The 26833-nt window shown below is 40.7% G+C and overlaps 1 protein-coding gene across 4 annotated transcripts in view; it reads left to right on the top strand.

Moving 5' to 3' along the window:
- LIMA1 (LIM domain and actin binding 1) overlaps nucleotides 1-26833 on the top strand; it is an 86765-nt gene that overhangs the window by 42658 nt on the left and 17274 nt on the right. For 3 of the 4 annotated variants that reach the window (XM_059935878.1, XM_059935876.1, XM_059935877.1), the window contains 5 exons: nucleotides 314-359; nucleotides 10267-10731; nucleotides 21666-21750; nucleotides 22879-23027; nucleotides 25686-25793. In XM_059935878.1, coding sequence (XP_059791861.1) covers nucleotides 314-359; nucleotides 10267-10731; nucleotides 21666-21750; nucleotides 22879-23027; nucleotides 25686-25793 — 853 coding nt within the window. Of the gene's footprint in view, nucleotides 1-313; nucleotides 360-9179; nucleotides 9278-10266; nucleotides 10732-21665; nucleotides 21751-22878; nucleotides 23028-25685; nucleotides 25794-26833 lie in introns of those variants that run through there. The other variant, XM_059935879.1, reaches the window with a different exon arrangement.

Raw genomic sequence — 26833 nt, 5'->3', positions numbered from 1 at the left:
CCCCAACTAAGACCCGGAGCAGCCAAATAAATAAATAAGTATTAAAAAACAGAAAAAAGCCCCAGGCTTTCTGTTCTATCCAGTTGTTTACTAGCATTTGACCTCATTGTCTTGGGTCTTTCTCTTAGAGCAGATGACTGCAACAGTGCAGGAAGTGAGGGCTGCTCTGATTCTCTGCTTCTTCTGATAGAGTTGATTAAAGATAATCCCTGGCAGAGATAGGTGTGCAGAAGTGGTTTTCTTAAAGTCTGAAAGAGTAAAAATATAAGTTTAATTTGAGGACATTCTCTTTTTTCCCCCCTCTTCTCTGAAGGTACCAGAAAGCAGCTGAAGAAGCAAACATGGAAAAGAGGAGAAGTGTAAGTATTTGGAAGCCCCGGGACATGTGGAACTTCGCAGGCAGAGCCCACGTGGCTCAGCCACCTGCAGCCTCTATGGGGCGTGGGCTCCGAGTCAGCTGAGCCGGGCATTTGTGCCAGCTGGTCTGACTGGTGAATCATTTGCTCAGGAGAATTTGGCTCAGGTGCAGAGAATCTTATTTTTTTCCCTGAGGTTCTCCTTTTGAGCCACTTTTTCTTTCCTGAGTTAAGGATAGAAAGCCAAGTACTTTGCTTGTGGTTATAAAATGGCTTACTGCTTCTGCTCAAATTAGGCTACAGGGCTTCCCAGGCTGTTTCCTTTTTTCCAAATCAAACAACCAGAATGTTTCTCTGCATTTAAATGGTAGCAGCTGTGCAGCTGTTGTCATCCCCCTGGGTTCTTTGTTTAAATCAAACTTCTTGACCCAGTCTAGTTAGCAAGTGTCTTAGCTGCAGGATCCACCAAAGGTGAAAACCTCAGAACCAGCTCTGAGCTCATACCCATTTGTACTCTCCCGCTGGCTAACTTCCAGCTGGGCTGGATAGTGTTTTTCTTTTGAGATCTTACTTGATTTAATGGTATGAGGAAAAAAAACCTCACATATTTGGGCAAGAATTCTTTAATTTGGCTGGCATTACGAAAACATCCTCCTGGCAGCTTTCAGTACCTAACCTATTTAAATTAGAACATAACATGCCCCTGTCACTTTGTTTTCTCTAAGGAGGCAATGCTGACAGGTCTTTGACTTAATTTTCCTGTAATTCGAGAATGGATCCCCTCTGGTGCACTGTAAGAAAACTTACCATCATTTCACTCAACTGCTGTTTTCTTTTCTTTCCTCCTTCTCTCTCTTGCGTGTTATTTTTCCCCTTTCTCTTTTCTTCCTTCTTTTTTTCCTTTCATTTATTCAATTAGCAAGTATTCATAGAGCACCCACTATATGCCAAGCACTGCTTTAGGCACTAATACAGGCTACATCTCTACCACCATGGAGTTTATATTCTGGTGGGAGAGGCAGACAATAAAGATGTATCAGGTATGAAACAACATGAAGCAGGTAAGAAGGATGAGTATAGAGGTCAAGGAGAGATTTGAGCAGAGATCTGAGGACATGAGCTAGGGAGAAAAATAATTCAGGCAGAAGATAAGAACACATGCAAATGCCTCGAGGCAAGAACATTCTAAGTGTGTTTGAGGAATAGGAAGAGAAATGTCATGTAGGGCCATTGTGAGGACCTGAACCTTAACTGTGATCGAATGGGGGCCTTTGGAGGGTTTGTGTGCAAAGGAGTAATGTGATCTGACTAAAATTTTTTAAAGAGGAGGAAGAGACTAGAGGAACAATGGCAGAAGCATGAAGACAAATTACGAGACAATTGCAGTGATTTAGGCAAAAGATGATTATGGATCAGACTGGAATAGTAGCTGTATAGGTGATGAGAAGTGGCAGGATTTATAGTGAAGGTAGAGAAAAAGAATGGCAACAATGCTTTTGGCCCAAACACCAGGAAAAATGCCATTGAGATGGGGAAGATGGCAGTAAAAACAGGTTTAGAGAAGGGGAAATATTTATTAGAAGCTCAGTTTTGGACATGTTAAATGTAAAATTCTTTATTAAGATATCCAAGTGGAGAGGTCAAGTAGGAACCTGGATGTACAAATCTGGAATTGGAAGAGATCCAGGCTGGAGGTGAGATGTGTGTGTATCAAAGTATCTGTGGTTTGTAAAGACAAGAGATGCGTGAGATCACCTGGGGAGTGAGTACAGCTAGAAAAGAGGTCTGAGTACTGAGCTCAGGGGCACCTTGTTGCTTAAAGGTTGGAGATTGAAGGAGGAACCAGCCAAGGAGACTGAGAGGGAGCAGCTGGTGAGATAGCAGTGGAAATAAGAGAATGGAGTGCCAGATGTCCAGTGAAGAAAGTGTTTCTAAAAGACATGTTATCAACAGAGTCAAACACACAGATAGGCTGAGAACCGACCATCAGATTTGGCAATATGAAGGTCATTGGTCACTTTGTGCTATTTGGGAGTGATGGGATAAAGGCCTGATTGGACTAGGTTCAAGACAGTAGGATGACAAAAGTTGATACCACAGGTATGGATGAACATTTATGGAGCATCTTTTATGTGCCAGGTGCTGAAGGCACAAAGAGGAATAAGATGTGGTCCCTGCCTTCAAGGAACTGCTTAGAGTTTGGAAAGTAGAATTTATAATCCCAGTGGTATAAGTACCATATTAAAGAAATATTCAAGGTGCTGGGGGAGAATTTAGGAGGGACTCATAACCTGGGCTATGACACGTCAAGGAAGACTTCCCAGAAGAAGTAGTGCCTGACTGAGCCTGAAGGATGACTAGGAATTAGCTAAGCAAAGCGGGCAAAGGAGTGGCAGAGGAAGCAGCACGTGCACAGCATGGAGGCATAAGAGAACAGGCACATTGGACAGTTGAAAAGATAATTGTCCCATTCACCAAGATGGAGAATTCAGGAAAAGAAACAGATTAAAGAGTGAGGAGTGAACGGAGGAGAGGCGAGACTTCAGCTTTAGACAAGGATGAATTTAAGATGTCTATAGGATTTCCAGGTAGAACTGAGACGTAAGGAGAGATATCTGGCTAGAGTTAATAGGGCATGAATCATCAACAGACAGCTGGTGGGTGAAACCAGAAGGAGGACATCATCTATAGAAAAATACATAAAGTGAGTAAAGAAGGTAACCTAAGGCAGAACCTTGAGAGACCCCACCAATCCTCAGGGAGGGACTGAGGAAGAGAAACCTATAAAAAAAAAAACAAAAAAAACTGAAGAGTGGCCAGAGAAATGGGAAGAAATCTAGGAAAAAGGGATGTCACAGAAACCATGGAAGGAAGGAATTCTGTTAAAGGGGGGAGTGGTCAGTAACACCAGATGCTATAGAGAGATCAAATAAAATAAAACGGAAGTGCCGGGGCTTCCCTGGTGGCGCAGTGGTTGGGAGTCTGCCTGCCAATGCAGGGGACACGGGTTCGAGCCCTGGTCTGGGAGGATCCCACATGCCATGGAGCAACTGGGCCCGTGAGCCACAACTACTGAGCCTGCGCGTCTGGAGCCTGTGCTCCGCAACAAGAGAGGCCGCGATGGTGAGAGGCCCACGCACCGCGATGAAGAGTGGCCCCCGCTTGCCGCAACTAGAGAAAGCCCTCGCACAGAAACGAAGACCCAACACAGCCATAAATAAATAAATTAAAAAAAAAAAAACAAACAAACAGAAGTGCCCCTTGCAATTGGCAGTTAAAAGGTAAAAGGGTATGAACAGGTAAATAAAGAAGAAACAATAAATATACAAAAAATGCTTAGCCTCGCTAATAATCAAATATAAAGCAACTGTGAGATATAAATTGTAACCTAAACAGTTGGCAGATTTTTTTGATCAATAATATTTGGCATGTGAGGAATATTCTTATCCACTGTTAATGAAAAGTCAATTAGGCAATGCCTATTAAAATATTAAATATGTTTAGTACGCATTGATCCTGCAATTCTACTTCTAGGACTGATCATTGAGAAAAACTCACTAGTGAAATAAAATAAAAGTAAAAGGATATTTATTGCAGGATTCTTTGTAGTACTTAAACATTTGAAATAATGCAAATATCCATCGGTGGGGTAGTAGTAAATTATGGTACCTACATCCATCATAGTAATATATCATATATAATTTTTTTAAATTGATTAATTTATTTTATTTTTGGCTGTGTTGGATCTTCGTTGCTGTGCACGGGCTTTCTCTAGTTGCGGTGAGCGGGGGCTACTCTTTGTTGAGGCACGCAGGCTTCTCATTGCGGTGGCTTCTCTTGTGGCGGAGCGTGGGCTCTAGCCGTGTGGGCTCAGTAGTTGCAGCATGCGGGCTCAGTAGTTGTGGCTAGCGAGCTGTAGAGCACAGGTTCAGTACTTGTGGCACACGGGCTCAGTTGCTCCAATGGCATGTGGGATCTTCCCGGACCAGGACTCGAACCCTTGTCCCCTGCATTGGCAGGTGGGTTCTTAACCACTGTGCCACCAGGGAAGTCCTCATATATGTTATATATGATATTATACTATGTGGTTAAGATTTTGTGTAACATGGAAAGGTCTCAAAAGCACATTAATGATTAAAGCAAGGTGCAGAATAGTAACTATAGTATGATTTTGTAGAAAAACATTACAGATAGTGTATAAAAATGAGGAAAAAATTGAGAGCATGTGCACCAAACTCTTGGCAGTGGATATCTTGGTTGAGAGGAGTGGGGGAGTCAAATAGGAAAATTAAAGCATATATTCAAGGCAAATATACATTCCTATCTTGACTATGACTTCCCCCCCAGTAAGTTTTGGGGTTTTTTAATAAATTTATTTATTTTATTTTTGGCTGCGTCGGGTCTTCGTTGCTGCGTGCAGGCTTTCTCTAGTTGCGGCAAGTGGGGGCCCCTCTTCGTTGTGGTGCGCGGGCTTCTCATTGTGGTTGGTGGCTCCTCTTGTTGCGGAGCACGGGCTCTAGGCACACAGGCTTCAGTAGTTGCAGCATGCTGGCTCAGTAGCTGTGGCTTGCAGGCTCTAGAGCGCAGGCTCAGTAGTTGTGGCGCACAGGCTTAGTTGCTCTGCGGCGTGTGGGATCTTCCCGGACCAGGGCTTGAACCCGTGTCCCCTGCATTGGCAGGCGGATTCTTAACCACTGCGCCACTGGGGAAGCCCTCCCCCACAATACTTTTTTTTTTTTTTAAGGAATTCCTTTATTTTTATTATTTATTTATTTATTTATTTTCAGTTGTGTTGGGTCTTCGTTTCTGTGCAAGGGCTTTCTCTAGTTGCGGCAAGTGGGGGCCACTCTTCATCGCGGTGCGCGGGCCTCTCACTATCGCGGCCTCTCTTGTTGCGGAGCACGGGCTTCAGACGCGCAGGCTCAGTAGTTGTGGCTCACGGGCCCAGTTACTCCGCAGCATGTGAGATCTTCCCAGACCAGGGCTCAAACCCGCGTCCCCTGCATTGGCAGGCAGACTCTCAACCACTGCGCCACCAGGGAAGCCCTCCAATAAGTTTTTTAAATTACTTTTGTAATTGAGAAAAGTAATAAGTTAAAAATAAGATAATGAAATGAAAAATGTAAAGAAGTAATTGGTGATCCTGATTGGTGCTACTTCAGAAGTGTTTTGGTAGTAGAATTAGAGGGAATGGAAAGTAGTCAAGTGGAAATAGCAACTACACAAGACTGCTTTCAAGTCCCTTAACTGTGAAATGTGGGAGACAGCAATAGCTGGAAGAAGACAAAGTTGAAGGATGGTTCTTTTTTTTAACAAATTTTTTATTTTAAAATAATTTTGGATTTACAGTAGAGTTATTAAGATAGTATAGAGAGCTCCCATACACGTCCACCTAGCCTTCCCTAATGTTAACGTCTTCTATAGCTGTGGTACATTTATTAAACCTGAGAAATTAACATCGGTGCAATGCTATCAGCTAAACCACAGGCTTTATTCAAATCTTACCAGTTTTTCCATTAATGACAGACAGTTGCTTTTAAGATCCACCAGACTTGTAAGAGACCTAATTTGTCTCCTGAAGAATAGGGAGAAATGTACATATAAATTTATAGAGGTGACTCTACAGGTGAAAGAATACTCACCTGAATACTCCAGGTGAAAGAATACTCATGGAAAGCAAGGTAGAGAAACATTCAGGAGCAAGTGGGTAAATTTGTTCCTTTAGCAAATACTAGGATCAGGTTACATGATAGCTTGGACTCCCAGAAATTCAGCCCTCCTTTTCTCTTCCTCTTCCACTTGCATCTAGGACACAGAAGCACAGACCATTAATACGACCATCAGTTATATTTTCAGGTTCCTTTTAAGCATGGGATATGTCACTTCTTGAAATCTGTGCTGTTTGGGCATTCATCTCCATAATGACTGGCTACCACTTTTCTGAGAAGCTCTTAGCCTAGGAATTTATTCCCTTCCTTGGAGGCTGTACATCCAGGTAGTCCAGGTTTCTAGCCCCACTGCTGTATCCTACCAAATCTCCTCCTGCTTTTAAGATGAAGATTCCCCTGCCAAGATTTCAACGTTAAAGCTCATTTGACTCAGCCTCTTCATTTTGTGGGTGGAATAACAGACCCAAAGAGAGGAAGGGACTTATCTAAGGCCCTTTCCAAGTTGAATGCTCCTGCAGAAAGGACACTGCATTGCATCTCCTGAGTGTGCCTGATCGGATTTAGGCAGCCGGTTATGGTCCAGAGGCGACGTCTGCAGAGATTCTCAGCCTTGCTGGATAGGATGAGCAGTGTGCTGGATGTCACCTTGAGAAAGGAGGATGTGGTAGTCCAGCAACCAATGGGGCCCTTGAAAACTTGTACCCTCCTTGACCTCCCACTGCCTTATTCTAGGAAAATACTTGGGAAAAAGTTAAAACCCTGACACAAATGACATCGACTAAAATGTCACCTTATTTTGTAGCCCCACCCCCACCCCCGCTGCCCCAGCCCTACTCTGAAACAGTAGACACTGTAGAGAGAGTAGAAAGAACAGTAAGTGACTATAACCCAAGTTCAGGATTTGAGAGATGACTGGCTACTGTGGTTGATCACCGTTGTGAGGTATGGCTGGAGAGTGGGGAGGGCCACTCATTTAATAATAGTCACCGCTACTGGTCAAATACTACATTATGTGCTTTAATATAGTCTCATTTATTCTCCACAGTAGCCCTGTATGGAAGTTTCCAGAAATTAAGAAACTTGCCCAGGGTCATTTGGCTGGATGGAGCTGGATTATATACGTAATGCATGTTCACTGTAGGAAATACAGATACTATACATAAAATAGATAAGCAACAGGGATTTCCTGTATAACACAGGGAATTACATTCAGTGTCTTGTAATAACCTATAATGGAATATAATCTGAAGAAAAAATCACTGAATCACTTTGCTGTACACCTGAAACTAACACAATATTGTGAATTAACTATACTTCAATTAAAAATTAATTAAAAAGAAAATACAGATAAAGAAAGAGAAGAAAATGTAAGTGGCCCATAATCCACTATCCAATGATAACCCAGGCTATCTCAGTCCAGTACTCTTTTCATTGTGTTGCCCGGTCTGCTTTCAGCTCTAGCTTTTGTTCTGTGCCTTCTTCCTTCTCTTTCTTCCCCGGAAAGACTGTAGGCACTGCTTCTGCCCCATCTTTGCTTGCCTCAAGCTCTAGGAAAGCTGGAAAGCTCTAGGAAAGGCCTGGAAAGCTGGCATGACCTGGGTGGTGCTGCCAGGAGTGATGGCAAGTTCTGGGGCCTTTAATGCTGTCAGACCTTACAGCGCTATCCCTCCCCTACTTGTCCCCACCCCAGCACTTTTGAACTTGTATCCTTAAGAACTCCTTTTAATAAAAGAGCACATTCACTCCTCTGTTAAAATGCCCCCCTAAGGGATGTCCTCCACCCAGGTCCTTGTTTGGGACATTGCTGGTACTCCGTCACACAAATCCCTCTCTTCCAGGTCATCACAAGTAAAGTAGAGATGACAACTTTCAAGCTGTTTACAAGTAACATCAAAATTATTTGATATTCCATAGAACCTTTTTCTTGTGATATGAAGACGATGCATAATTTTATTTTTGTATTCATTTTTATTACACAATGAAAGCACATTTATCCTAAAGAGAAAAAGAAGAAGAAAATACAAATGCCTGCGGCAACCTGTTAACATCCTGATGTCTTTTCTTCCAGACTACTTTTCTATGTTTATATTTAGAAACATATATGTGTATTATAAAATGGGATCATGCTGTCTTTTTTTTTTTTTTTTTAATATTTGGCTGTGGCTTGTGGGATCTTAGTTCCCCGACCAGGGATTGGATCCAGGCCCAGGCCCAGGCCCAGGCCCACAGCAGTGAAAGCTCCAACTCCTAACACTGGACTGCCAGGGAATTCCCCATGCTGTGTTTTTTTTTTCTTTTCTTTTAATTTTATTTTTAATTTTATTATTATTTGTTTTAATTTTTGGCTGCGTTGGGTCTTCGTTGCTGCGTGCGGGCTTTTTCTGGTTGCGGCGAGCGGGGGCTACTCTTCTTTGCGGTGCGCAGACTTCTCATTGTGGTGGCTTCTCTTGTTGCGGATCACGGGCTCTAGGAGCTCTGGCTTCAGTAGTTACAGCACACAGGCTCAGTAGTTGCAGCACACAGGCTCAGTAGTTGCGGTGCATGGGCTTAGTTGCTCTGCCGCGTGTGGGATCTTCCAGGACCAGGGATCGAACCCGTGTCCCCTGCATTGGCAGGTGGATTCTTAACCACTGCGCCACCAGGGAAGTCCCCCACGCTGTCTTATAATTAGCTTTATTCACTCAAAAGTATCTTATGAGCATCTTTGCACGTCAGTAAATATTCTTTGATCACATGATATGTCTCTGAGAAAAGTAGTGTCCAGTTACCAAGGCAAAATGCCACTTTGATTCTCAGGGCTCCTGTTTAGGCAGGGCAGAGCAGAGCAGGTGAAGTTGGAGACCCAGATGACTCATCCACTGTGTCTCAGGAGGGTGCACAGAGCCAAGAGTGCTTCTGGCAGTTATGGTAGCACCAGCTTTTAAATTCTCTCTTTTCCAACAAGAAAACTTTTCTTGCTGCTTATATTTCTGGTCCATACATGCTTCCCCCAATGAAGCATCTTGTCAGCTAAGATTTAAACACAAATATCAAGCAGTTGTTCTTCTGTAACTTTCTTTTTTCCATGCCTTGGTGCTACTTGATGAAGTGGCTCTCAGAGAGTATTCAGAAGAGTAATAGGGTGAGAGACTTAATTCCCAATATAGCTGCTAATCTTGTTTAATTCCCCAGAGTCTTTCAGTCCTAGGTGGTTTGTCCTTTCTTCGTTGAAAGACCGGTGAGCCACAGACTACAGGAATGGAGGGCAAGAAGGTACTGGAGTTTGTGCTTTGTTGGGAAGGTGCTGCTGCTTAATTTATTTAGGAGTGCTTTCAGAGTCTAGGACATTGAATTTTACTTCACCCAGCATGTCTCCTCTTTTATTGCGGAACAACGTTGACACTTTCCAGGTTGTTTTCAATCTGTCTTATATGTACAAATTAATTCCAGTTTGACCCATGTGAAAGAGAACTCTCTTGGATGTGTAAATGTGTGTCCTTCCATCAAGAGAGGGGGTGGTAGTAGTGTTTCATATGAAGCCTGGGTATTTTTCAACCAAAGGATCTGGAAAATAGTGAATTTTCTGAAAACTGAGGATTTATACATGGACAAACATGTAGAGAAGTACAGGGGGAAAAAAGGATTAGGTTCTTATGTAAAAATAAAATTTGACTGTTCATGTAAATTATGTCGGATATGATGATATATACATGTAAAAGTCTGGTGGCTGCTTTAAATTCCCACAGAGAGTTTCAATTCTTGATGCTACTGTCCACAATTATTGGTATTGCGTAGTTTAAGCTATACTGCGTCTTTGTCTCATTTAGAAGAAAAAAAACCCAGCCAGGATGTAATTTTGTGGCATGTAATGATGAACTTTTATTAGTGAATATTTACAGGGTTTAAAGTAACTGGTATTTTGCTTTTTCTTTCTGTTTTCCCTATTAATCTCTGGATAAAAATCCCTTGGCTCCAATGTAACTATCATTAGATCTGGGCTCTCCTTTCTTCTCATTTTGTCCTTATAAGGCTATCCTGTTTTATCACTTCCTGCTTTAGCTCCTGACTTTTTCTCTCTTCCCCTCTCCCTCTCTTGCGGTGGATGCTTTCTCCATGTGGCAGGGCTGTAACTGTTCACAGCTGTCTGAAACGCCAGTGGACCAGGAGCAGCTTGGAGTTTTAACTTTCATTTTACAAAGAACAGCATGTTTGAATGTTTCAGCAGGCAAGTTATAACTGGCATTCACTTTTTGTTCTTCTAGAACACTGAAAATCTCCCCCAGCACTTTAGAAGGGGGAACCTGACCGTGTTAAAGAAGAAGTGGGAGAACCCAGTGCTGGGAGCAGACTCTCTCCCAGACTCCGTGCGAAACAGCAGCACCGAGGTCAGGCATAGAGGCGACCCTCCTCCCGCTGAAGTGGCAAACAGCTCTGCCTCTGGAGTCGAGGCTGACCAAGAGGAACGAGTCCACCCCAGACCTAGAATCAAATCGCCTCCTGAAGCTCTTATTCAGTATCCGTACCCCCGCATCGAGGACAGTGAGCATCTTAAAGACCACTCAGCAGAAAGTAAAAAAATGGAAAATTGTCTGGGAGAATCCAGGCATGAAGTAGGAAAACCCGAAATAAGTGAAAATGCAGAAGCTGCAAACAAAATAGAGAAATACAATGTTCCGCTGAACAGGCTTAAGATGATGTTTGAGAAAGGTGAACCAACTCAAACCAAGGTAAGGATTGGGTGGGTTTAAAACTTGAAAAAGCCAATTCACGTAACTAAACAAAGCTGTTTTTCTAGTCTAGACGGTTTGTGTAATGGCGAGTATGTGGTCAGTATGTCTTTTGATTCAAGTTAGATGAGTAGTTAATAAAAAGTCTCAAATGAATTATTTACAGAGATGCTAAGATTTGTGAGTGTGACCCAATTTCACATGAAATCAAGTGCACACTGGGATTCAGGGCGATATCGAGAAATGAAGAGTTTGATGCTGATTGGGTTATGTGTTTTTGTACGCTTGCCCTTTTAATTTGTCTTCCTGTGCCTTTTGTCATTTGTAGCTTTAGGGGGTGGAATTACTGCTGAATCGCTCTCTGCCTGGACACAGCTGCAGGCTGAGTGTTAAGGGCAGAGTTTAACATTAAGACTGAGGCTTAGTTGTCTCCTTGCTAGCTGAATCCTTTCTCTTCTCAACTTCCTCATCTGTGCCTTCCAACAAATGTTTTCTATCAGCTAAAATCCTATCCCAGGAAAAATCAATGAAGATAGCCAGACTAGCCATAGCCTTCAGGAGTTTTGACTTGCAAATGCAGAGGGTTGCATTTTCCTACAACTGCTAATGAAACTTGATCCTTCATGTGGAGTGCAGACCAGGTCCCCAGAGGGAATTACTTAACTAGAAAATGAGTTACATATGCTGGTGACTTATAACAATCCAGGGGCCGCAGAGCTGGTAAATTTTTCCAGTTTTCTCATACTTTCCTGCATATCTGGCTTTGTACATGGGGTTGGTTTGTTACAACAGTCATTATAATGAAATAAACAGATCTGATGGGGAGCAAAGCCATCATTTACTCTAGATTCCCTTTAGATGGGAAAGCAGATTTTTTTCAGCTAAGTATTGGCCCAAATTTCTACATTTGTGAAGTAATGGTATGAAGCATTTCTTCCGAGGTAAAAATTAGATAACTTATCCTAGAATCCTCAGTTATGTTTGGTGTGATTTAGCCATCTCTTCTTGTATCTTGCGGTGCCTGTTGCTTTTCTACCTGGAAAAGTTCTTTAGTGTTCAGCGATCATCTGTTTGAGGGTGTATCAATAGAAAGAATTTTTAAAGATTTGCAAAGCTAGAACCCTTTTCTCTGCATGAGTTTTTACTCTGTTTTAACACTGAAACCAGTTGGCAAGAGATGTAACCACAAAGCATTTTATGACTTTTCTTAAACTCTCATCCCTCTCAGTTTTGAGTCCTCTAGGCCTGCCAACTCCCTCTTTCCCCTTTATGGTCTTAATAAAAAAAAAAAATCTTAAAAAAATTTAAATGGGAAGAAGAATTTTAAATGGAAGGAAAAAATGTCAGAAATCCTAAATAGAGAGGAAGGGGCTTTGTTGTGAGTCAAAGCACCATTGTAAGTCTCCTCCTCTCAGACCCTGTTAGGGGCAGGACGGCTGATGTCATGGCAGCACACACAATGTAGATTCAGTGCAAAAGGCTGGTACATGTCAAAACTGGCCCAAGGTAGGAAATGATTGGGACTGCAGCAAACAAAATGCTGATTATGTGTAAGGATCTGGTGAGAGACTTTTTTCTCGTAAATGTCTAGTGAAAGATGGGTCAGAACAAGCCTGTCTGTTTGTGGCTGCTCAAAGCAGAGAAAAAAATTCTCATATAAAGAAAGATCCTACCAAATCACACTGGCACTCAGCCTGATTGCTAACGGTCTAGGAAGATGGAGGGGTTCTAAGATTGACCTGGGCTTTTTTTTTGGGTGGAGGCGCTTTTTAAACTTCCTGATTAAATAGTCATTTGTCATTTAATGGACTGCTTAGGGAATGTAAAACACAACTGCCCTTGGTTTTATAGCTGCTTCTAAATAAGCATCATTACCCATGTTGGAAACAGTCTAGATTACTTTAAAAATGTTTGTCTAGTATTTCAGTAAAACTGTTTAAAAAAAAAGTTTTGTCTACTTTAGTTTAATGAATAACTAATCAGTTTGAAACTAGGTTATGGTTATTGTTATCATAATTTCAGCTTTAATATGGATAAGGCTTTAATCAGGAAGTTATATAATTGGATCTTTGGAAGGAAGCTCTGAGAAATATGGTAGAGACACTAGCAGTCCTTTTAGGAGCAAGAGTATACAGGTAAGAATGATTACTTCAGAGCTAAAAAATTAGTACTTCTGTGAGACAAATGCATATATTAGGTACAAATCGTGTGAATCTTTGTCTCCATAATAGAATTTTAAAGAACTGGGCTAAATCTCAACTAACTAGCTGAGCAGGGTCAGGGAGCACATAGATAATGGAAATGCATGATCTAAATCTTTTTATCTCCTAAATCTTTTTATCAGAGTTATTTACAGGAGGCCAAGTTAATTGGCTTGAGTTCTACTTTTCTTAGTCTCTCTTACTCCCTTTTTGTCTGAGATGGTTTCTGTTCTTGTCCACTTTTCTTCCTGATCTCTTCTCTGCAGTCGTGTTTTTTTCTCCCTCCCTGTGTAGTCTCATCTCTTTCCAGGACTCCAAGAGATGGATCCTAAAACTAGATTCTAATCTTGAATTCTTAGCCCAAGCTTCAGCCCCAATTTTGTGGTTGCCTGCCAGATCACACATCTCTTTGTGAATATCCCTTAAGCACTCAAATTCAAGAAGGCTAAAAAAGAATCCATTATCTTTCCAACCAAAACCTGCTCTACCCCTGGTGTCTCTTAGTGCATCACCATTCACCACATCTCCTGGTCTGTAAAGCTTGGGATCAGTTCTTCTTTGTGCCTACCTCTTCTCAGTCAGTCACTTACTAAGCCATCTACATAAGTCTACACATCTCTCAAGTATGGGCCATTCTCTCCAAGAGGTCCCACATCTACTTCTATGGTTTAGCCTTATTACATCTTGCCTTGTGGTATTGCTGCAACCTTTCCTATTAGCCTCTCATTTTTTTCTTCCCTTCCATCCTCCACACTGTTGCTATTTATTTTTCTAAACATAGTTGTAAATTATGTTATTCCCTTGATCAGAAACTTTGGATGTCTCAGAATTAATCCATATTTAATATTTGGGTCTTCTACAGTCTGAGCTCAACCTACCTTTCCAGTCTCATAACTAATCTTATACTCAAACCCTGGATTACTCCTCATTTTAAATTAGTCATATCTTTCCCCTAATTTCTACCTCTTGAAATCTTACTCCTCAAGGTCTATGAAGACTGTGAGACCTTACCTCAGTTTTTTCCCAGATGAAATTACCTTCACCCTCCTGACCCTCCTGTAGAATTTTCTTTTTACTTCTCTTTGGCCACTTATATCATGCTTTCTTTAATAGTCATGTATGAATTTGTACACTCCCCAGTCTATAATTCTTTCAAAGTAATGACGTTTTTATCTCCCAGTGGTCAGCACAATGACTTGGCTCTTAGTGTTTATTTAATAAAAAGGAGAAAAGAAGCTTAGAACTCAAATAACTTATAAATAATGAGAACTGATTAAAGGCTGTTCCTCACTTATCCTCTACCTTTGGTGAATAGATAGGTTATATTGGTCAGATGTTTTAGTTGAACATGATAGTTCTAATTCCTATGAGCAAATGAGCAGTGGATGGATTAATGTAACCTATAGGTTATGAGGAAAAAGAAGCCCCCCTCCCCCCCCCCCAGTGACATACATTGAATGTGGCTTAGCATCCCTAGCTCCATGTGTATGTTGATCTGGGTTTTAGGTAGCCAAAGTAACTATTCTGGGCGTTCTTTTATGAGAAAGCTGATCAGGCAGTTATAACCAATATTCAGTTATCATCATGTTGACATTTGAATCCATAATCTTCAAAGGCCTTGATGCGGTTATTCAAATCACCAAACAATGTAGGGACAGGCTCCTTAAGTCTCAATTCTTTCTGTTTGGTTCCTAACTTATTTGGTTCACACAAATCTTTGGATAGGAGAATAAAGACCAAATATTTGGAAGGTGTATTTCTACCTTCATAACCTACTTAAAGTATTGTCTTTTGCTTGGGTCAGGATTAAACCAATATATATATATACACCACATCTTTTTTAACCATTCATCTGTCGATGAACTCTTAAGTTCTCAGTGTTATTTTGACCTCTCTGTAGCGGTACATTTCTCGTAAGGCCTCCTACTCGTATAAATTAAGTTTTATTTACCGTAGTTAGTAACTCTGAGTAAACCTTTGGTCTTTTGTGGTAAGACAGTAATGGATCCAGGTATAAAGATGCCAGTCAGGGAATCCTGATCTTTCTGTTTGTTGCCCTAAGTGGCTGTCTTTGACGTGTCAGTTAGAGACCAGTCATCTCTTTTCTGCTTATTTTCATGCCAGTTAACTACTTCCTGGTTTCTATCCGGTTCCATTAAAATAAAATATGTTGAAAAGTAATATCAGGAGACTGGAATATTCTCTAAGCATTGGTTGGCTACATTAGAGTTTGTAGGGGCCAGGAAGACATCATTTGCCCCACAAAATCACCTTTTCTTTCTGCTATTGGACTCACTCCTGGATTAAACAACATAGGTGTGTATCCAGATGAATTTATTAGTCATTTCCTTTAGCCTTCTAATTCATTAACGAGTTACAATGAGTGAGAAATCCCTATCAAGATTGTTGACATAAATCCTAGAACTATAAGTGATTGTAAAAGGTTCTTTAATTCAGCTTATTGTTCGCAGGATATTAAAATCCCTATTTTACAGATGGAAACAGATGACGTCAGAGAAATTAACTGATATGCCCGATGTCATGTGGCTAATTAATATCAGAACAAGAACTGAAATTGTGTAGTACCTCTTCTACCATAAACACTATCTTCATGGATATTATAATAGCTATTTATTAGATAAAAACATCTGGCCTTACATTTTTTTTTTAATTTAATGATCTATTTGTTTAATCCAATATATCTATTTATTTATTTATTTATTTATGTCTGTGTTGGGTCTTAGTTTCTGTGCGAGGGCTTTCTCCAGTTGCGGCAAGCGGGGGCCACTCTTCATCACGGTGCGCGGGCCCCTCACTATCGCGGCCTCTCTTGTTGCGGAGCACAGGCTCCAGACGCGCAGGCTCAGTAATTGTGGCTCACGGGCCCAGTTGCTCCGCAACATGTGGGATCTTCCCAGACCAGGGCTCAAACCCGTGTCCCCTGCACTGGCAGGCAGACCCTCAACCACTGCGCCACCAGGGAAGCCCTGGCCTTACATATTTTTGAAATCTAAGGAAACCAGGAAAGAATTAAAACATATTAACAGCCGGCTTCTCAAAGACTTTAGCTTTCTATCTGTCCTCTTCCTACGTTTTATAGTCTTTTTACTGAATAAAAAACATCAGGGCAATGAAGAGAAGTACACTGGACTGCAAGAGATTTGTACTAAAACTCTTGAGTTAGAAGCTTGTTGAGTTTGGGAGGTTTGTTTTTCTTATATAAATTAGTCATCTGAACAATCACACACACACACAACACAGTAAACCAGAAAAAGCCAAGTAAACCTGGAAAAAAGAGTAACCTTTACCAATTGTGCTCAATGATATTCTTATCGTTGCATAACTAGATTTTACATGGTTTTAGGTACTGTGTGCTCACTGTTTTGTGTGCTTTATCTTTGGTTTGGTCTTTTTTATATAGCCCTTCCTTTGTATCTTCCTAGTTCATGTAGTTATCCTTTTATGGCAATATGTTACTTCATTATACTTTTTAATCATTCCCCAGTAATTAGATTCTCTTCCAGCCTAATAAAAAAGCTCTAAGCATCTTGGCAGAAACATTTTATTTTTAATTATGGGGGGGGCTATATTACTGAATGATGTTATCGTGGTCAAAAGACATAATTCTGTAACACTGCTAGCACAATCTAAGGACATATTTAATTCCCCAGCAGTTCCTCATCAGCATTTGGTTTTATCATTCTTATCTATTTATATTAATTTAAAAATATGAAGTATTACCTCTCCTTCCTTTCTTTTCTTCCTAATTGTAAGAGTAATACATACTTATTTTAAAAATTTATTTTTATTTTATTTATTTTTGGCTGAGCTGGGTCTTTGTCGCTGTGCGTGGGCTTTCTCTAGGTGCGGCCAGTGGGCGCTACTCCATAATTTTTATAGAACACTTAGAAATACAAAATATGGGAGTTCCCTGGTGGTCTAGTGGTTAGGATTTGGGGTTTTCACTGCCATGCACAGGTTCTGTCTGGCTGGGGATCTGAGATCCCGCAAGCCACGCAGTGCAAGCAAAAAAAAAAATATATATATATATATATACACACACACATATATATATAAACATTTATATATATTTATATGTATATATATTTATACATATATGTGTGTGTGTGTGTGTATATACATATATATACACACACACACATATATATGGAGAGAGAGAGAGAGAAATCCCCCTGCCTGGAGATAAGTGCTCCTTCTGTGTGTATTTTGTACTTAAATGAGCTGTATTTTTTCTGCGAGGGTCCCTGGAGAAGGAAATGTTTCTCTCTCAGTATTTTGAGAAATTAAGGCCAGATTTTATCTACACCATATGATCTCCATGCATAGTTCAGCAAAGTCCCATTTTTCCCTAAAAGTCATCCTTCCTCCACGCTTGACTTTGGAGAGATGAGAGAGTCTGAAGGAAGGTCAAAGTTGAAAGGTTGAAGGAAGTGGCTCTCAGTAAATTAAAGTGTTGAGAATCAACTTTTAAAGATAATTTTTCCTGAAAATAGGGGTACACAGGACAGGAAATCCTGCTTTTCACTTGACATTTGGGACCTAACTTACTTTATTTCTTAAAGAAAACTTTGCAGAGAAAAGAAATTCTACAGACTACTGGCTAAAAGCCCCAGACTCTTATTTTCTTACTGGTAAATGTTGATGCATTTGGTTTATGGATTTAATGAAAATATTTAAGGGGTGGTCACACTAATGAGAGTTACTGCAGTCAGCTGACAGGAAGGAGGACTTGTGGGGTGGGGTGAGGCCAAGCTTTAGGAAATTCCAGAAAGTCTTAAAGTGTCTTATCTTTTCTCTCTTCTCTTAACAAAGTATGATGATTAAGGCTGCCTCAGCCATCTGAATAAAAAAGATTGAAATGTAATAAAAATGTGTTACAGAAGAGTATTTCCATATCAGAATTCCTGGTGTTAGGTTTTTTTTTTTTTTCTTTTCTTTTCTTTTTGTGCTCCTCTATTTTCCCTGAGAAATATTGGAGGAAACCCCACCTTCTTCCTGAACCTCAGATTACCACTTGTAAAATGAGGATCAAAAATTAATAGTAAATGAATTTGAGATCTTGGGGTTTTGGTTTTGTTTTGTTTTGTTTTATTTTGAAGTATAGTTGCTTTACAATATTGTGTTCATTTCATTTCAGGTATGCAGGGATCTTGTCATTCTTTATATTTGAGTGGTTTGGAGGTGGAAAGGTATTAAAAGAAATGCATAGTGCTTCACCCGGGAGCTCATTAAAAGCCAGCTGTATTCCTCCTCAGAACCAGTGTCAGTATAGCTTTGATTTCCAGAGACGTTTTTCTGTTTTTTTCTAAGACCAAATGACTTTGCAGATTCACTTTTTTAATAGTTGAAAGAAAATAATTCAGAGTATTGAACCCTCATGGATTTTTTTTTGGGGGGGGCGGGAAATGGCTCTTTATTTAACCCAAAGATTTAAATAAAAAGCTAGTGAAGATGGGAAATTTTATGCTTCTAAAACCAAAGAACCTTGCAGGGCATGTGTTCTGGTTCTAAATGGTCTTGCTCTCAATAACACCAGTGTAGGAACTTCAAGCACAAACAGAAAACTAAACTCCTAGCAGGTTGCAACATGTAACACATACTCTTGGAATTCTGCTTAAACTTTACCTTTGACAGAATGTAAATATTTGAAATATTGCTCCAGTGTTAAGACTGCAGAACCCATTCCCTTTTGGTTTTAAAAAAAAAAAAAAAAAAATTTCCAGGCTTTCTCCCTTTTTGAGCCCTGAAAATTTTAGTTTTTATAATGATCATTTTACAGTGCAGCAGCGTTTGGAATAAATCTTTGGAATTTCCTTTAACTATCTGCAAATGAGAAATGTTTTAAAAACAGAAAAATGTGGATGGAGGGTATTCTGCCAAACTTATCTTTTCACTTTGGCTGATGATCTTCATTTCCAAATGGTAGGCTGCTCCCAGAGCAAGAATGTGTTGCATCATAGGAGTCATGTGGATGTGACTGATGTTGGTGCAGCTGACCTGAGTATGATGTGGCAAGGTTAGAGTTGCTACAGCTTCTTTTAGTTTTTTTTTTTGTAAATAGATTCAACCAATAATGTAAATAGCAAAGCTGACTGGAGATGCAATGCATTAAATATATATCGAATTTGCTAGAAACTGTATTCTTTTTTGGTAGGGTACAAGCAAACCAAATCCTTGGCTCTGATTTCTGAAGTGGCGTATTTTCTATCTCCAAGGAGAGAGAGAGGGCTGGGGGGCGGGGGGGTGGGGAGGACTTGAAAAAGGGATAGTTCACTGTCTTAAACTTTATTGTTGGTTGATTAGTCCATTGAACTTAAAGGTTTAATAATTATTTATTAATGTTGAATTCAAAAGGGAGCTAAATGTTTTACTCTTGTCTCCTGTCATACTGGATTTCAGACATCTTTTCCATGTTAAGTTATCTGGAAATAAACTGAGATTTCAATGATAGGATCTGCTTGAAGGCTCTCATTGCAAGCTGAATAAACATGACATACTGTCTGTGTATTATGTCTGGGAACATCCTCTGATACTTACTAAGTGGCTTTCTTGAGTTACTTTTCTAGTCTTAAAATTAGAATTTGGAACTTTCATTAGAGATCTACCCTAAATTTGAGAGATACAAATGTAGTAATTTACAGGAATCATTTTTTTAATTACATAAATCTGTACCTTCCACTTTTCTATTTAAAAAATAAAAAATAGGACTTCCCTGATAGCGCAGTGGTTAGGAATCCACCTGCCAATGCAGAAGACACTGGTTCGAGCCCTGGTCTGGGAAGATCTCACATGCCGCAGAGCAACTAAGTCCGTGCGCCACAACTACTGAGCCTGAGCTCTAGAGCCCGTGAGCCATAACTACTGAGCCCATGTGGCACAACTACTGAAGCCCATGTACCTAGAGCCTGTGCTCAGCAACAAGAGAAGCCACTGCAATGAGAAGCCCGCGCACCACAACCAAGAGTAGCCCCCGCTCGCTGCAACTAGAGAAAGCCCGCACGCAGCAACGAAGACCCAACACAGCCAAAAATTAATTAATTAATTAATTAAAAAAATAAAAGCATGGTCTCTGCCCTCAGTAAACTAAGATTCCAGTCCAGTATAGGGATGCACAACAATTTGATAAGCATTGTAATGGAAGTGTGACCAGGTCCTTGAGAACAGAGAAAGGGCTATTTAGATTTATGGAAGAGAGGTAGGGCAGATGCAGAGGGACTGTTGCTTAGCTTACACTGAGTCTTGAAGGAACAGGCACTGTTAGACAACAGAAGGATAAAAGAGTAACCCAGGTGGAGGGAACTCATTTACAATATCATGGACCTCCCAGTGGTTTGCTTTTCCTGGAGGGTAAGCGGTGAGGAAGAGAATACCCAGAGAGGGTAGGAAGGGACCAGATCTAGAACTGGTCTTTTGTGACATACTAAGCACTTTAGATTTAATTCAAGGAGTGATTAGGAATTCTTAAAGAATTTTGAACAAGAGAGTAACATAGATTTTTTTAAATTAATTAATTTATTTTTGGCTGCATTGGGTCTTTGTTGCTACGAGCGGGCTTTCTCTAGTGGCGAGCGGGGGCTACTCTTCATTGCAGTGCACAGGTTTCTCATTGCAGTGGCTTCTCTTCTTGCGGAGCACGGGCTCTAGGCACGTGGGCTTCAGTAGTTGTGGCACGTGGGCTCCAAAGCACAGGCTCAGCAGTTGTGGTGCATGGGCTTAGTTGTTCCACGGCATGTGGGATCTTTCCGGACCAGGGCTTGAACCCGTGTCCCCTGCATTGGCAGGCGGATTCTTAACCACTGCGCACCTGGGAATTCAAGTAACATAGATTTATATTTGGGGATAATTTTTTTGTTTTACTTGGGATAATGGCAGCATCATAGAGCCTTGATTGGAAGGCAGAAGAACCAATTATAAAGGTAATTCAAGGACTTCCCTGGTGGTGCAATGGTTAAGAATCCACCTGCCAACATAGGGGACATGGGTTCGATCCCTGGTCTGGGAAGATCCCACATGCTGCGGAGCAACTAAGCCCATGTGTCACAACTACTGAGCCTGCGCTCTACAGCCCGTGAGCCACAACTACTGAAGCCCGCACACCTAGAGCCTGTGCTTCGCAACGAGAAGTCACCGCAATGAGAAGCCCGTGCACTGCAATGAAGAGTAGCCCCTGCTCACCACAACTAGAGAAAGCCCGTGTGCAGCAACGAAAACCCAACACAGCCAAAAAATAAATAAATAAATGTTCCTTTAAAAAAAAAAAAAAAGAAAGGTAATGCAGTAGTCCAGGGAAAAGATGATGAAGAACCAGGCAGCAACAGCAGGGATAAAATGGGACAGAGAAGGCCAACAGCAGATACTGCCATCGGGACTTGGCAGTTTGGAGAGACATCATTTTCATCTGGGACATGAGGATTCTGCTCCAATGACTGTTAAATTCTGAGGCTTTCTGGTTAAGGTGGTTAGGCAGTGATATTTCACAGAAAGCATTACCTATATAGAGTTACTTATTTTCCCCTGGGCACCTGTGAATATGTAGTGCTTGATATTTATAGTACTAAAAACACACTCTGTTGTATATAAAAACTAATATAAAATCTAATCTCTACTGGATTTTATTTATAAAGGAGATTTGCAGGCCTCCTTTTTGAACATTGCATCAAGATTTCCCATCCTCATTGCAAAGCTTATTGCTGGGTTTTGTTTTCCAAACAGATTCTTCGGGCCCAAAGCCGAAGTGCAGGTGGAAGAAAGATCTCTGAAAACAGCTATTCTCTGGATGACTTGGAAATAGGCCCAGGTAAGCAGAGAGTTCCATGTGTGGGAAGTTTTCTAGGAAGTACTCATTAGTAACAATACCTTTTGACCTCAAAGCTGATGCTTTTAAAGGAAGAGTGGTACAAATTAAAAGAAAGGCTGCTAGATACAAGCCATTCCCAAATCTCATTGCTTTTTCCAAATAGCTTCTCTGTATTTTTAATCCAACTTTATCAACGGTAACCTGTGTTAACCAAAGGGTAACTTTGCAGGATTATAAGGGAAGTACTGTTACCGACAGTTTTGGCTCCATGGTCATCTGGGGCTTGAGGGCTCCCATGGATGGACATTATCCCATGTCAAGATTGGTTATCCTGTATTACTGATGCTAACATAACACCTTGAGAGCAGAATTATTATGTTTTAAAGGGGGCATATACAGGCACTTCACAAAAGAAAATAAAATCAATTAATATAGGAAAACCATCAGCCTCCTAGGAATCCAAGAAATGCAAATTAAAATGGCATTGCCATCTAATTTTTTCACATGTTAAATGAACGAAAATTTTAAAATATATAACACTCAGTGATGGTAAGGGTTCTCCTTTTAATGTTGGGAAAGTGAGTGAATGTTACCTTATAAGTGACAGTTATAATCCTGATTTCCTTCTTTGTATTCTTTTTTTTTAATTAATTAATTTATTTATTTTATTTATTTTCTGGCTGCGTTGGGTCTTCGTCCCTGCATGGGCTTTCTCTAGTTGGGGCGAGCAGGGGCTACTTACTCTTCGTTGCGGTGTGCGGGCTTCTCATTGCAGTGGCTTCTCTTGTTGCGGAGCACAGGCTCTAGGCGCATGGGCTTCAGTAGTTGTGGCACGTGGGCTCAGTAGTTGCAGCTCACGGGCTCTAGAGCGCAGGCTCAGTAGTTGTGGCGCACAGGCTTAGTTTCTTCGTGGCATGTGGGATCTTCCCAGACCAGGGCTTGAACCCGTGTCCCCTGCATTGGCAGGCTGATTCTTAACCACTGCACCACCAGGGAAGTTCCCCTTCTTTGTATTCTTAATAGAAGAGGTTGATTATATTAGATTACAATAGCCCAAAATTTAGAATCTTGAAATCATTCAAATCGCATTTTATCTTCTAATAAAGCACATTGTTTGCATGCTTGCAGGTCAGTTGTCACCTTCAGGATTCAACTCAGAGAAAAGCGAGAGTAGGCGAAATCTGGAGTTCCCACGCCTGTCAGAAACCTCCATAAAGGATCGAATGGCCAAGTACCAGGCAGCTGTGTCCAAACAAAGCAGTTCCACCAACTATACAGTATGTGTTCAGCATCATTCATTCGTTCATTCATCCAGCAAATGGTCACTGAGCACGGGAACTAGAAGTGTCTCCCAGACCCTGACCTGTGAGCCTTGGCTCCTTACTGGTCCCCAGCCATTCTCTCTTCACATAAATCCTACCCTAGCTTCATTCGTAATCCTTACCATGTTCTAATCCTGACTTTGCTTTCCTAGGCCTCATTCCCACCCCGCTCATTTTTTTGTGTGATGTTACCATCCTGTAATGTCATTGAGAATTTTCCTGTCTCTTTTACTTAATCTTGTTGTTGTTAAAGAAGTATTGATAGTATTTTATTAGTTTTAACATAAACACTTATTTTTGTTTTTGAGAGAAGAAAGGGAGAATACTGGAGAGAAATATTGAATATATTCAACGTTAATGTGGGATGGGGTGTTTTTTGCAATTTTTATTGGTATATAATTCACCTGACATAAAAATCACCATTTTTAAATATGCAATTCAGTGATTTTTAATATATTCACAAGGTTGTGCAATCATCACCACTGTCTAATTCCAGAAATTTTCCATCACCCCAAAAAGAAACCCATACCTGTGCAGTGATTCCCAATTCCCCACTTCCCTCATCCCCTGGCAACCCCTAATCTACTTTCTGTCTTTATGGATTTTCCTGTTCTGGACATTTCATGTAAATTAAATCATACAACATAGGGTCTACTTAATCTTTACTTCTTATGATGTAATAATTTTCTAAACAAATAGAATAGTGGATAGGAAAAAGGGAGAGAAATGACAGGAAGATGACGCACTCAGTGAGCACAAAAATGTCGTATTCTAAGTAGAATGGAGGGTCTTTCCCCTTTATACTTTCCTAGGCTTAACTGGCAGGAGGACACGACCGAACTGTTTATTTGAAGTTGCCTTTTAAATGCCATTTATTCATAAGTACACACACGTATATACACATGTACACATACATATATATCTTTCAAACAGTTGTTCCTTCTAAGATTTCAAATGACAAATTATTAATCTCTTGATTGTTATTTTTTAATAAAATTGGAAGAACAGTATTGACTTTTATTTGGCAGGCTGAACTAGTGCCTGTTAGAAATCACAATGTGTATTCCAGGAGCTGAGCCTTCTTTCCCCCACATTATGAAGTATGCATTTTCCAATAGTATTTATTGGTGGACTAAGTCTCTGGGCAGTGAGTAATCTTATCTTGATTTTTCAGTATTGATTTAAGAAGAGATACTGTGTGTAAATCAGTAGTGAAGTGGAACATCACAGGCTTGTTATTCACTGGGAGTGTGAAAAATAGGCAAAATGAGACTTCTCTTAAAAGGCAGGTCAGGAGATACAGCAAACAGATGATCTGTGGAGCTTAATTCCCTCTGTTATAGGATTTTGGTGCTTCTCAGTGCCCTCCTGCTATAAACATTCTTACCAGGTGACTCCCTAAGTGGAAAAACCTGTTCAGTGACTTTGTTTTTTTAACTCCTAAATAAGAGTTTCTGCATTGTAGTTCGCCTGCTCTGTAAATTTTAAGAGTTGAAAAGTCTTAAGGAATTCTTGTAAAAAGCACGTTTTGTCTCATCCCCAAAGAATTTCTCAGGCCCCTTATAGAGCATGGTTGTAGCAAGGCTCACTCTCTCTGGCAGTGATTCCAGAGGCTGGGCTTTGAGGTGGGGTCACGAATGAGTTTCGGGCTCTTGTACTGTTGATTTCTGTAGTGCTAGCTGCCAGCTCCTCCTCATAGACGCACCTCCAGAGCTGTAGGCCTCAACCTGGAATTCCACACCTGCATCAGTCAGTCGCACTCACACTCCCTTCATTGGCCTTGTGGCCATAAATCGCTCTTTTTCTCCCATGCCTAAAGAATCACAGAGAACAGAAAGGTACTAGATTACTAGCAGACTAAAGGTAGGAAATGTCCATATTCATCTACCTCTGTACTGATTATGGATCTAGTAATAAAGTCAATTTTAATATTTTGCCCCAAGTGTTCTTTGCAAGGAAAACAAATATGTTTACACTTACTCCTTCTGACTCCTTATGCCTGTTTTTTTATGTTGAAGCTCTATTATGAGAAGTAGAATAAGGTATGTCTTTAGTATACTGAAAGAATTTTATGCTAAAAACATGTCTTTGAAAGTCTCACAAAGAAAGGCTGTTTTATGGTATCATTAAGTATAATTTCAATTTTTATATGTATACATCATTGCTGTCTCTCTTTCCAGGCCGGGCATTTATATATATATGGTCAGTATATTTTCTTAATTATTGGCACTTGGCATCTCCTTTCCCCTGCTCCAGAATGGTCTTTTCTGGTAAAACTCACCAGCTTTGCATTCCCACAAGCTCTGCTGCTAGAAGAGTGAATCACGAGAACATTGTATGCGGGGGGGTGGTCTGTGTGTGTGTCTGTATTCTAATGAGCATCCAGTTTTAGACTAGTTGTATAAATATTTAACTCTGAGGTATGTGTCCACAAAGCTGCTTTTGTCATTTCACAAGTCAGTGGGTTTTGCTTGTGAGAGTTAGGGGGTTGATTTGACTTAAAGCCTCTTAAAATAATTTCTTTTTTAACATTCCCAGTTTATTTAATAGATGTGCTATGAAGAGAATCATGAGACTTTTTTTTTTAATTCACAGACTATTTTTATTTTGTAGAATGAGTTGAGAGCTAGTGGTGGTGAAATCAAAACTCATAAATTGGAGCAAAAGGAGAATGTGCCCCCGGGTCCTGAGGTCTGCATCGCCCATCAGGATGGAGAAAAGGTGGGTTGGAAAGTCTGATGTCCATTTGCCAGGGAAGCATGTGTTCTAAATTAGATGCTTAAAATTAGAAACAACTCTAACTCTAGGCTGTAGAGTGTCTGGGAATTTGGTAACAGCTGCCAGGATAGATTGTCTTTTTTGGAGGTCACATAATTTTGGTTGGGGAGCTCTGCAACTTATAGCTGACCAATTTTCATTGGAAAATTCTTTTGCTCAGCAAATGCTCAGAGGACATAGAGCTTAAGTAATTTTTTTTTTTAATTTATTTATTTTATTTATTTATTTTTGGCTGTGTTGGGTCTTCATTGCTTCGCGCACGGGCTTTCCCTGGTTGTGGTGAGCGGGGGCTACTCTTGGTTGCGGTGTGCGGGCTTCTCATTGCAGTGGCTTCTCTTGTTGTGGAGCACGGGCTCTAGGCGCGCGGGCTTCAGTAGTTGTGGCACACGGGCTCAGTAGTTGTGGCTCACGGGCTTAGTTGCTCCACGGCATGTGGGATCTTCCCAGACCCGGGCTCGAACCCGTGTCCCCTGCATGGGCAGGCAGATTCTCAACCACTGTGTCACCAGGGAAGCCCAACTTAAGTAAGTTTTAAAAATCTGTTTTGAATAGAGATATCATCTTCAAAGTTATTTGTATATTATTAATTTAACACATTTTATGCAAGAAAATGTCATTCTTTCACTTCAAAGTATTTTGAAAGCTAGGCACTATGCTAAGCACAGGCAATGCTGAGCTTAGCAACTAAATGTGAACAAACCATTCCACGTGGTCTTTACCTGCAAGGAAGCTAACAGAGTAGGAGGGAGATGAGTGTAGGTTGGCTATTGTAAAACAGTGTAACAAGTGCCGTGAAAGGGCTATGAGGGGCCATGGAAGCTTGGACTAAGGACCCTTAACCTGACTTCCTCAAGAAGGTGATATCTGGGACTTCCCTGGTGGCACAGTGGTTAAGAATCTGCCTGCCAATGCAGAGGATGCGGGTTCGAGCCCTGGTCCGGGAAGATCCCACATGCCGTGGAGCAACTAAGCCCGTGCGTCAC

The sequence above is a fragment of the Balaenoptera ricei genome, chromosome 10 (genome assembly GCF_028023285.1).
Source record: "Balaenoptera ricei isolate mBalRic1 chromosome 10, mBalRic1.hap2, whole genome shotgun sequence".
NCBI classification, from domain to species: Eukaryota; Metazoa; Chordata; class Mammalia; order Artiodactyla; family Balaenopteridae; genus Balaenoptera; species Balaenoptera ricei.
The sequence above is the reverse complement of the archived record's forward strand: the minus strand, read 5'-3'. Positions and strand labels throughout refer to the sequence as shown.